This window comes from Staurois parvus, unplaced genomic scaffold (assembly GCF_062004578.1).
Source record: "Staurois parvus isolate SC_StPar_1 unplaced genomic scaffold, SC_StPar_1.0 ptg000621l, whole genome shotgun sequence".
NCBI lineage: Eukaryota > Metazoa > Chordata > Amphibia > Anura > Ranidae > Staurois > Staurois parvus.
In genome coordinates this window covers 1143790-1156321 of record NW_028318417.1, presented here as the reverse complement: position 1 = coordinate 1156321, position 12532 = coordinate 1143790, and the positions used below count along the sequence as shown (strand labels likewise).

Here is a 12532-nt window from a genome sequence, read left to right as displayed (position 1 = left end):
TGTTTTTTTGCTGGTCATCTTGAACTTGTCTTCCCTTGATTCCCTTGTAGTTTTGTGTATTGCCCAGCCCATGTGTTCCTTTCCCTTTCCTTTTTTGAATTTCCAGATTGGCTGCCATTATTGCTTTCTTAAATCATTACTACATTAATTAGGAAGCGTTGTTTTTTTTGAGCCTTCAGTAATTGGCTTTATCTTCTAGCCCAACAGGTGACTCTCTACATTCACTAAAAGGTATCCAGAGAACATCCATGGAGCCAAGAAGACCAACATTAATTCATGAAGTCTCCAGGAATTAGCCCTCTGTACATTTCTAACTGAAAACTCTTCACGCAGCCTACAGGATGAGAAGAGAAGTTGTGTAAGGTGTCCATTGTCTCTGAGGTGGACTGAGATCTCTTTGTTGGGTGGAGCACATTGTCAATGCATCTATGAGATTGAACTGTTCAAAGATTAAAAAAGGCTTTGTGGCTTGAGAGTCAAGATGGTCCTATGCTGGAAGGAGAGGCAGGAGGAAAGCCCACGTGGGATCAATTTATGGCAACAAAAAAGGTTTTATTATTTATTCAATCAACATAATATAGGATCCCATTCATCTCGTCATTAGAAAAATTTCTAGGCTATGTTGTTGACCCTTCATTCTAAAAATGCAAGTTGCTTGGCCATCATACTGCCCTTCAGGACCATGCCTAGGTTAACTGCTGGCTGAGGCATCTGTTTTTGCTGCCTCCCTGAAAACATTTATAAGGCTGTATATTCTCTGCTTTACTGTGGCTTCATGGACACTCCAGATACCACCTCAATTTTTCCACCCCCTATACTTTGGCTTTTAGGATGTTGGCACTGCTGGAATTGTGTGGCTGTGCATCTTCGGCAGCTAGGAAGCTTGCGGCTCAGTATCATGCTTTTCCAGAATGCAGCCAGTTGGGCCATACAGCATCATTGACTGTTATGGTGCAGATGGCAGCCTGCACCATAGTAACCAATAATGCTGTATGGCCTATCCGCCAGCATCCTAGCAACCAGATCAGTAATGATGCTCTGAATCCAAAGACCATAGAAGTCAAGAATGTCAGAATTCAGGTGCAGATGTTGCACTTTCTACCAAAACGACTGACTCCTGGCTGCAGTAATACCAACAGGAATTCTGTGTGACATCATTAACCAGATTTTGGGTGATGGCATCGCCTGGGGTTCCCGATGGTAACTCTAAATTACCGCAGCCAGGAATCTGTCAATTAATAGCAGCAGTGCATTGTGTACAAACCAGCGGGTGACAGTTCGTCCTGATAATCGTGGGTTATCTCGCTGGAGACTGTGATTGGTGCTGGATTACATCTGAGGACATTCATGAACTTTTTTTTTTAAAGTCAGTATATATGTGTTTTGTTTGAGTTAAATTTTTTTAATTCAGTGTGTGAAATATGTAAGGGGTACTAATGTACTCCTGTACTCACTACCCTGGTATTGGGCAGGTATCTTGTCACCCCCTATAAATGGAGCTTCCAGATTACTCATAAGAGTCCCCCACATACCACCTACTTCTTTTTGGGGCACATGGAGGTAGGGTAAAAGCCCACCTCTACAAAATGCTCTCTTACACAAGGGTTTGGTCAGATTGTCCACCCGTGAGGTCCAAGTAGACATTCTCTCAGTGCTTATGCAGCTGCTTTTCTACAGGGGAAGGAATCCCGAACTATAGACAGCCACTTGACTAAAGGGGCTGTGCACACCAGCACAATCAGGATCCTGGTAAACTATGGACCCTGGCATTACCAGTCCGACTGGGGTAGAGGTGGCAGGAAACAGGCAGCTTGATTGTGAGAAGGACATGGTTAGGAAAGGAGCAGCCACATGAGGAAGAGGTGGCTGGTAAAGGAGAAGCTTGATAAAGCCAATATGGTAGGGAAACGAGCGAGATCACTAGGAAGAGGTGGCCAGGAGAGTAGTGGCTTCCTGGGGGAGAGGAGGCCAGGAGAGTACCGGCATGACAGAAGGGAGGTGGACAGGAGAGTAGGGGCTTGACATGGCAGAAATGGTTGGGAGAATAGTTGCTTGAAATGGGATAGATGGCTAGCAGAGTGGAGACTTCATGGGGGAGAGGTGGCCAGGAGAGTATCGGCTTAATGGGTAAGAGGGGGCCAGGAGAACAGCAGCTTGGCAAGGCAGTGGTGACCAGGAAAGTGGTGGCTTCACATGGCAGAGGTGGAGAGGAAAGTAGCAGCTTGATGGGGGAGAGGTGGCCAAGAACGTAGCTGCTTGATGGGTGAGTGGTGGCCAGGAGAGTATTAACTTGCACATGGCAGGCTAAGAAAACCTGCAAACTGTTTGTTTATATAGGGCCAAATCCCAATCTGTCAGCACTAAATACTAAGTGGGTGGCTTTGTTTAGACACCAGCTTTTGCTTAGATATAAATACCCCTGTGATGACAACAGATCCTGCAATTATATCATTCAACCTGCGCTCCAGACCTTGCCTAAGGCTTTACGGTTAAGGTAAGCTTGGAGCCATTAGAGTTTCCCAGCTATGGGACAGCTAAAGCAATATATAAACAGAGAACAAGCTCACCTTGAAGCAACCCTTTCCTCCTTAAAGGGACCACACCTATCAGAGGTGCCGAGGTGCAGTATGGCTTCTAAATGGTATTTGCAAATGTTGTGCAATGGAAACCTCAGCTTTAAGATCAAGTAGTTGAAACGTATTAGTTTGGAGGGTTTTTATTGATGGCCAGCTTGAAAGTGTGCTGGGGATCCCTTCTGTACTGTTTTATATATTGCCCATTTCTGCCCACATTTCTGCATGTGCGGGAAAAAAAAAGCAAAAACGTGCGACGCACTTGCTGTGCAATTATTTCTTAATGGCACCCCAAACACGAGTAGCAATAATGCATCTTGTTGCATGATTTCTGCCAGACCGATGGGCTGAGATCTGAGCTGAAGCCTGTCTTTCATTAACCTTGCATTATTATTATTATTATTACATTGAGTTTATATAGCGCCAAAGGGTTTACTCAGCGCTGTACAATAGAGGGGGGGGGGCAATACAAGAAACAGAACAGCAACAACAGTACACGAGGGGTTAGAGGCCCTACTCTTTCGAGCTTACATTGGAGTTGAATATAGTGTGCTACAGTTCCTGCATGCCATATTATATTTTGTAGTGAGATATGCTCTCTTCTCTGCCAGCACCTGAATACAGAGTGTAAACCAGGGGCGGACTGACCATTTGGAAACTCGGGCGCTGCCCGAGGGCCCGGAGTCAGTAGGGGGCCCCATGAGTTGCCCCTGGTACCTTTTTCCTGTATCAGTATCAGTGTCCCTGGTACCTGGGACACTGATACTGCAGACTTGGAGTGGCATAGATCTGTTACAGTGTGCATTGTCATCACAGACAGGAAGTGCTGTGCTGGCAGGATCACCATGTGAAAGTTCAGGGGGAAAAAAATCTGAAAGATGAAAACTAATGCAGCTACCACATCTAAGAACGTAAAAGCTTCAATGTATTACATTTTTGTTCTTGTGTTTAGGTATACTCAGGATCCACAGGAGAAGTACAGACAAAAGAACTTTGGCTGTAGTTCTGTGGATGACAGGAGTTCAATTCGTTCTGTACTCCTGAGACCCGTTTTCAGCTGACAGTAGGCTGAAGTCCGCTATTGGCTAGCGTCACTAAGCCGCTCCAGGCTGGTGAAAGATCCAGACTTCAAAGTCAGGATCAGGGGCGGACTGACCATTTGGAAACTCGGCTGCTGCCCGAGGGCCCAGAGTCAGTAGGGGGCCCCATGAGATGCCCCTGGTACCTTTTTCATAGGCTTTTTTGAGTTTGGGCAAGGACACAGGGGCCCCATGATCCCCTATTGCCCGGGGGCCCAATGAGTTGTCAGTCCGCCCCTGGTCGGGATCCACCCCAGAGTATGGAGAGGCACCTGGCTCAGCCTCTCACTGAAGCTCCCTCCCCCCTACAACCCAGCACAACAGTGAGCACTGGGGGGCAGAGCAGAGTTCTCACCCTTAGAGCCGACGGGGCAAATGCTGCATCGACCAGATGCTGCACCCACCTAGGTAAGTATAAATTGGGGGGAGGGGGGCCTACTTCTCTTTTAAAGACCCAGATGGGTTGGAATATACAAGAGATCTGTTTTAAAATACATAAGAATTTTGACTAGAGAAAACCAGAGATGGCAGCTTTAATGTGAACTAGCAATAGTAGCAACATAGATGGATACTAACATTTACCTATAAATGTTAGTATCCAGTTATATTCTGTGTATCTAAGAAACAATCCAGGACTTTTTTGAATGCTTTATAGTAAGCTCCTCCTCATGGGTGGAGCAGTGATGAAAAGTTCCCCTTTATAAAGCTGGGATGAGCTTGGGAGACAGAGAGATTGCTTGGCGCCACTGGGAAAGGGAGCACAGCCAAGGGGTTCTTGATATGCTTTCCCCTTTGGGATAGGGGCTGTGGAGGGCTTTGGCCTTAGTTTATAGAAATATTGGCTATGAACTGAAGATGGGTTGTCAGTACTGTATTGCTATTCCACCGTTGTGTCAAGTACAAAGGGTATGTTTGCCTTGCCATTACTTGGAAAGCTATTAGCATTCAATGAACTGCTGCTAAGGTTGGGAAGTAAGAAATTACTTTTGCAATTAGAGGCTTCTGTGTGATGCTGAGTGAAGTATTAAATACAGCTAATGGCCGAGGTGAAGAGTTTGGTGGTTTACTGGTGCAAACCTGGTTTGCTCTGAAGTAGGTGGTGATGGAGAAATAGATTTCCCCCACGTGACAGTGAGAGGGAACCCCCTCATGTACCATGGCTCTGGCCCCTGTGCTCCACAGGGACCAGGTGAACAGTTGGGCTTCTGGAGCTTCCATCTGGACCACATGTAATACATAGGCCTATGTGTGAGTACTTCAGGTGTGAATGTGAACAGTACGTGGCTTTGGGCTGAATCTAGGCATGATGCCCTGAGACCCTAAATGTAAAGGCGGAGTACAGGTGTGCATGCCTTCCACGTAGAAACAGGCTGAATTCACCTTACATTTGTAAACCCATCTTTATTCAATAAGGAGGGGCAGGAAGAAATGGTAATGTACAAATTACAGTAACCCATAGAGAAACCAAATGGATGTCAGCTACCTGCATCTAGATAAGTCAAAAAGGATTGCTGATGAGTTGTAAAATTCTGTTTTCCTTTTGTGATATTCTAAAATATCTTCTCTCAACCTGGGTTTTATTGAACTCTACTGAGATTTCTAGGGGTTCCTTGGGAAATAAGCAATGGCAAAATAATTTCCCAGCTACACTGACGACCAAGGCTAGGGGGCAATTTTTGGAAAAAGAAACCTTTAGTCCAGCTGTGCTAACAGTTGCAATCCCAGTGTCCAATTCAATAGTGTCCAATCTGAAAGGTCTTCCCCAGGGGACAACTGTCAGAAAAAGAAACCTTTACTTCAATCGCGCTAACAGTTCCAATCCCAATGTCCAACTCAATAGTGTCTGATCTGAAAGGTCTTCCCCAGGTGACAATTTTTGGAAAGAAACCTTTAATCCAGCTGTGCTAACAGTTTTAATCCTAGTGTCCAACTCATTAGCGTCGAATCTGAAAGGTCTTCCCTAGGTGGCACCACCAATGGAAGTGTTTACATCTACACTGACTACTAGGGCAAGGGATCAAAATAAGTGTTAGAGACTTTTGAGGTACCCAATGATACACCTACTGTAACATAGATTTAAAGCCCGTCTCCAAGAAACCTAAAAAATCTCCCTTGCCGTGGGGCTGCACCCTCACTTCAGGACCTTAGACTACTAGAGCATGAGGGGAAGACCTTGCAGTTGAGACACTAAAATGTCAAAAATAGTATACCCCAATAAAAATTTTATCTGCTACCATTACTTACATTTCCTTTCTATATTTTTCACTATACTAATGACGTTTCTGCAACCATAGGTATCTTGTGCAAACAAGTAACACAATCTGTTTTCACAGGATTCAGGAGCTGCCCCTCCTTAAATATGCACAGAGGAATCGTACAAGGGCTCTAAAGAAGTTGCTAGCTTTGCAGACCACTAACCCACTGCAAAGAGGTAAGTACTTCATCCTGGTTAAGATAAAAAAAAGAGTCAAATCTACAAAGAGTGGCAATCCAAGGCTAGTTGTATCTAATATCCACCTAAGGTGGTCATAAATAATTCCAAATTCAGCCGGTTCAGCAGGGACTGTGCAAACTTTGATCCATCTGACCGCTTCTGCTTGAAAGAAGTTGATCTAATGATCGACTTAGGTTGAATGTGCTTGTTGGAAATGTTTTCTTGATTACCGGCTGCAGCTGCTGATCGGTGTATTCTGAAAGAGGAATACGCCGCAGGTCACGCGGCTTCATCAGGGGGTTGTGATTGCAATCAGGGATGAGAGACGGGGAGCCAGTTGAGACATACCCACCATACCTTATATGATGCAATACACATCTATTTAAAAGTTCCATAAAAGAACGAAAGCGCAGTAAGCCTACTATAGGCTATCAAGGAGGTGAGCGTACATCTTAAATTTACAATAAGGAAGTCATTGGAATTTATCATCATTAAGATTTGACATCATTATTAAAGAAGGCACTGGATATTTATCACTTCACTCTAATCACTGGGAGTGGTCACTCCATTATAATTAGAGACTTTTGTTCTTTTTTTCAATATATGTTATGTACAGGATGTCTTATTAGATAGGTTTTATTATGTAATTATTTGTTTTTTGATCACATGGGTTTTATATAGTTATTTTTCATTTATTTTTGTTAATATTATTATTATGGTACATTTAATAGTTTTTAAATTGAATGGGTACACTCTTTTTATTAATTTGCTAGATTAGGAGCGCGACATTATTTTTATTTATATTTATTTTATATTGACACATAAATAGAGGATGTGTTGGATGTCAGCGAACCTATACTAGTTATAGTTGGTGGCTCACAAGTACTACTTACATTTTTTATTAGAACTTCTTGGATATGACTATATAGAGCAAGTATGGTTGGTGCATGGATCCTCTTCTTGGGAGGCAAATAAGCATCTTGCTATATATATATATATATATATATATATATATATATATATATATATATATACACAGTTAGGTCCATATATATTTGCACACAGGCACAGTTTTAGTTTTTTCAGGTATTTACCAAAACATATTCAAGCTATAGTTATATAATGGATATGGGCTGAAAGTGCACACTCTCAGGTTTAATTTGAGTATATGTACATCCAAACTGGAGGAAGAGTTTAGGAATTACAGCTCTTAAGAGTAGCCATCCCCCCTTTTTCAAGGGACCAAAAGTAATTGGACAATTGAATATAATCATAAATAAAATGTTCATTTGTAATATTTTGTTGGGAATCCTTTACTGGTAATGACTGCCTGAAGTCTGGAACCCATGGACATGACCAAAGACTGGGTTTCCTCCTTTCTGATGCTTTGCCTGAAGTCTGAAACCCATGGACATGACCAAAGACTGTGTTTCCTCCTTTCTGATGCTTTGGTCATGTCCATGGGTTCCAGACATCAGGCAAAGCATCAGAAAGGAGGAAACCCAATCTTTGGTCATGTCCATGGGTTTCAGACTTCAGGCAAAGCATCAGAAAGGAGGAAACCCAGTCTTTGGTCATGTCCATGGGTTCCAGACATCAGGCAAAGACTGGGTTTCCTCCTTTCTGATGCTTTGCCTGAATTCTGAAACCCATGGACATGACCAAAGACTGGGTTTCCTCCTTTCTGATGCTTTGCCTGAAGTCTGGAACCCATGGACATTACCAAAGACTGGGTTTCCTCCTTTCTGATGCTTTGCCAGGCTCTAACTGCAGCTGTCTTCAGTTGTTCTTTCTGCCTTTAGTTTTGCCTTCAGCAACTGAAATGCATGCTGAATTGGATTGAGATCAGGTGACTGATGCGGCCATTGCAGAATATTCCACTTCTTTTCCTTCAAAAGCTCCTGGGTTGCTTTTGCAGTGTGTTTTGGATCATTGTCCATCTGTACTGTGAAGCGCCGTCCAATCACCTTTGTTGCATTTGGCTGAATCTGGGCTAACAGTATATCTCTAAACACTGCAGAATTCATCCGGCTGCTTCTGTCACATGATCAATAAACACCAATGACCCAGTGCCACTGAAAACTATGTATGCCCATGCCATCACTAAATGGAGAGAGTGTGCCAAACATGCAAGATAGATTTTGGGTTGACATAAACTTAATAAGAAAATAAAGCATACATACCAAACAAAGATGAACTTTAACGGCCTTACACTTTGTTTTTTTCCATCCAAGAATATGCCGGGTCAGTTCAGGTCTCAGATCTACAATATGCAGTAATTATAAATTGAAATGAGATGGGAGAAAAATACAATGCTTATTGCTATCAAGTCCTTGACGCTTATAAAACCTGCTCGGTTGTACTTTATCTGTCAAGAAGGCTATGACACACAGGGGTTGATTTTTCCAAAACTAGAGCGTTCGAAATCTGGCACAGCTCTGCATAGAAACCAATCAGCTTCAGGTTTTTTGTCAAAGCTTGATTGAACAAGTGGATGTTAGAAGCTGATTTGATAGAATGCACAGCTGTACCAGACTATGCACTCTCCAGTTTTAGTAAATCAGCCCCATTGCCTCACAATGATGGACTTTCTGCTAGGTGACGTTGGAGAGACTGCACTACATCTTGCCGTGCTTCATGATAACCTGGAGTCTGTGAAGATTCTGCTGGACCATACACCAGAGCTTGTCAACCAGCCCATGACCTCAGACCTCTATAAAGGTAATTAATGGAACCATTACTGGTGCGTTGAAGCCAGAATTTAAAATGCATTATCACTGGTCACATTCAGATGGACCTTACATTACAGAACAGGTCTAGTTTATTATGACTAAGAACTATGAGCTATACCATGACCTGGATATATGAGAACTTTTGCAGATGCATTTTGAAATGTTAATTTATTCATAGTATTGTATTGCATTATAGAAGAGTGGATAGATGCAGAATGTAGACATTTCATTTCCTAAAGTGCCAATCAACCCAAATGTAACATTTCATTTATAAGTGGAGTCTTGTGGACTGGGTCATCCACTGCCCTGTGCCAAAAATATTTTTTTTTCAAAAATCCCTACCCTTGTTTCCAAAAAAAAAAAAAAAGTCCCAAAATACAGTAGTTCTCTCCCCTTGCATGTTCAAACGCTGTGCTTTGCATCCTCTTCCAGTCCTGACCACCACTTCTTTCCTGGCACCACACTTTCCCCTGTAAGGGTCTCCATTTCCTTCTTAGTTTTAGTTATAAAGAGGGAATGGTAAAGTCCAGGACAGTGAGTGTTGTGGCAATACAGTAAAGAGGCAAGTTCTGAGTGTGAGTATTTTTTAGCCCCTGTCCCAAGGATCCAGGGCCTGCATCTTTAAAATATTGACTTCTTTGTTTGGGCTTTACTCCTTGGGGGAAGGCCATGGGGGGAAGGCCATAGATCTTTCCCCTTAGTGGTGTATACTAAGAACCTGAAGTGGGTAATGTAACCAACCATCCATGTCTGAATGAATCATGAAGTCATGGACTATGGTGCCTGTTGCACAAGTAAAGAACAATTCCAAAAAGATTCAGTCAAGCTTTGTCATTCCAGTGGCCTATACCTGGAGAACAAGAAGTATGGACACTGGCTTAGGCAGTGGACTGGTAGTGGTGGTGAGAATGCATGGTGGTGGTGGTGACAGGCCTCCTGTCTTAATCATGTCCCTGGAAATCCCATGACCTTGTAATGTTTGGATCGGGTGAGTAGTCAGCCTCTAACAGACCCAGCCTGGAGCCTCTGTACTGGGGCACCGAACAACCTTGTTATATAGTATTAATGTAGACCTCTTGCTAAAGACCTTCTGAGAGTTCACAGGGAGCCAGAGCCCAGGAGAGATTAAAAAATCTACCGGTCCCTGATTCAGACATATTTAATGTTAAGATCAACAGTAGAGAGGTCGCTGGGGTGGCCCTGGCTCATGAACATCCTGCTATGGGGCCTGATGATCTGTAGTTATGCCTCTACACCAGTGGCGGACTGACCATTTGAAAACTCGGGCACTGCCCGAGGGCCCGGGTCAGTAAGGGGCACCATGAGATGCCGCTGGTACTTTTTCATAGACTTTTTGAGTTTGGGCAAGGACACAGGGGCCCCATGATCCCCTATTGCCCGGGGGCCCATGAGTTGTCAGTCCGCCCCTGCTCTACACTAACATTGTTTTGGGACAGGACGTGAGGGTAAATATCTTCAATGGGGGACGCAGACAGCAAAAAGAAGCCTCAGTCTCTCCAAACAGGGGAAAAAGTGTTTGCTGAAGATGCAGTTTAAGTTTCCCTACAAGGCAATCAACCCAGTGGTGTATTTAGGTTTTGTGCTGCCCTAGGCCAGACAAAAATCGCCTGCCCCCTCTTCCCCTTGGAGAGAGCCTGACACCAACCAACACCACCCCACCCGAGAGAGCCTTCCACTACCACCACCCTCCATACACCCCCCCACCTGGTCCCCATGCCGCGTGTGTCCCTTCTTCTGTCCCTTCGTCCGGGGAGCGGTGCTGCCCCCCTGCCGCCCTAGGCAAATGCCTTGTTTGCCTTGTGGTAAATACACCCCTGAATCCACCATATACTCAATGACAGATCTGAAGAATATGATATCAGTCGATTTGTTTTTACAGATTTCCCCTTTCTTGTGTCTTGGCAGGTCAGACAGCGCTGCACATCGCTGTAATGCGTCAGAATCTGGCAATTGCACGAGAGCTGATACAGAATGGTGCCAATGTGTCCATGCCACGGGCAGTCGGAACACACTTCCAGCTCAAACCCAAATCCTTCTATTATGGTGAGTTAGGGTGTGCTTTCCTGTTTTCTGACCCAAAGTGATGTGTTACTATAGGATAGAGATTGGGCCTAAAAAGTACATAAAACCCAGCAATTAACTTCTTTTATTTATTTGCTTTTTGTCTATTTAAGTAACCATTAAACTGTTTTGTTTTAATATATCCTAATCCCTTTAGCAGCTTCTAAAATCATTGTGCGCATACTGGCAATGAAAGCCTTGTTTTCTAAACTCATCCTCCATCTTGTGGCAGAGAACATGATGACCAATGGAAAAAAAAATCATGGGTCAGTCCACAAAAATTGTATACTTCCATTTTAGTAGATGCTGGAGAGATAAATGACCTGACAGTCTCTAACAGCTTTAGGGGACTCTCTTAGTGAGATCTTTGCTTTTCCTCCCCATATGTGCACATCTGCTATGAAGGTTTCCCACCATACCTGATGGATTTGTATTCATATTATGATCTTAAAATATCTATATATATATACTGGAGAATGTAACAGCAGGAGTAAGGACACACAAAGGTGGACAGGAGCCCCTAAAATTCCCAGGCAAGCAACAACCTATTTGGGGAATTATGGCAGGGAGGTCTCCCTGTTGGAGAAACCATATATATACCTACAGTATATAAGAAGTCAGGGTCTAATTTAGCACACCAGTTGCTAAAATAGAAATATTATTTGTGGTCGGATCAACCCTTTAATTCTTCCATGACCACATATTTGCCTTATCTCCTTTGTATTTAAACATGACAATATAAATTCGTCAACAATATATTACTGTCTGTGTCCCTGTTTTGGAGCCTTCCGCTTAACCATTTGCCGCCCACTGGCCGAATGGCGGGCGGCAAATGTTATCAGCGTTCTGGGTGGACGCCATATGGCGTGCTCCTGCAGAGCGACGCAGTGGCGCGATCTGTCACCGGCCGTGTACCTCGGACACGGCCGATGACAGATCTGAGTATCGGCCCCGTTGCCGGTACCATGTGACCTGCTGTGACCAATATACAATGGATGGCTTCATTCATGCCATCCCATGTATACTAGTGTCTAGCTGTGAATGGTCACAGCGATCACATGCACATGTCATGTGATTAGCTGTGGCCAAATCACAGCTAAGCACAAAAAAAAAAAACCCTGAATGAATCGATGTCATTCAGGTAAATGCTTGCTTATAGCAAAGTAATTCTTTGCTATAAGCAAATTGTGTAAAAAAAAAAAAAAATACTGATCACTTCCCCAAAGTAGTACAATGTTACTATGGTAACATTGTACTACTTTGGTCATAGTGAAATATGAAAAAAAAAGAAAAAAAAAAGTAATAAAAAATAATAAAAAAAAGAAAAAAATATATATATATTTTTTTTTCCCATACTGTCACCAGTCAGTGTCCCTGATCACCGCCATGCCAGTTATATGATGACGCTGTACTGCACTGGTGACAGTATGTAAAAAACAAAATAGTAAAACTAATTTTTTTAACTTTTTAATTTTTCAAAAAATTATGACAAAAAAAAAATACAACTTCAAAAAACTCGCCATGCCTCTTATGAAGTACGTCGGACTGTCTACTCTGCAAAAAGGAGTCATTTGGGGGATATCTGTCCTGTCCTGACATTTGGGGGATATCTGTCCTGTCCTGACATTTGGG

The 12532-nt window shown here is 43.2% G+C and overlaps 1 protein-coding gene across 1 annotated transcript in view; it reads left to right on the top strand.

Moving 5' to 3' along the window:
* The first annotated feature begins 203 nt into the window (after positions 1-203).
* LOC149449391 (transient receptor potential cation channel subfamily V member 6-like) overlaps positions 204-12532 on the top strand; it is a 54631-nt gene continuing 42302 nt past the window's right edge. Inside the window, exons 1-4 of the mRNA XM_089693310.1 lie at positions 204-549; positions 5986-6083; positions 8685-8807; positions 10745-10882. Coding sequence (XP_089549436.1) covers positions 482-549; positions 5986-6083; positions 8685-8807; positions 10745-10882 — 427 coding nt within the window. The 5' untranslated portion in view covers positions 204-481. The remainder of the gene's footprint in view (positions 550-5985; positions 6084-8684; positions 8808-10744; positions 10883-12532) is intronic.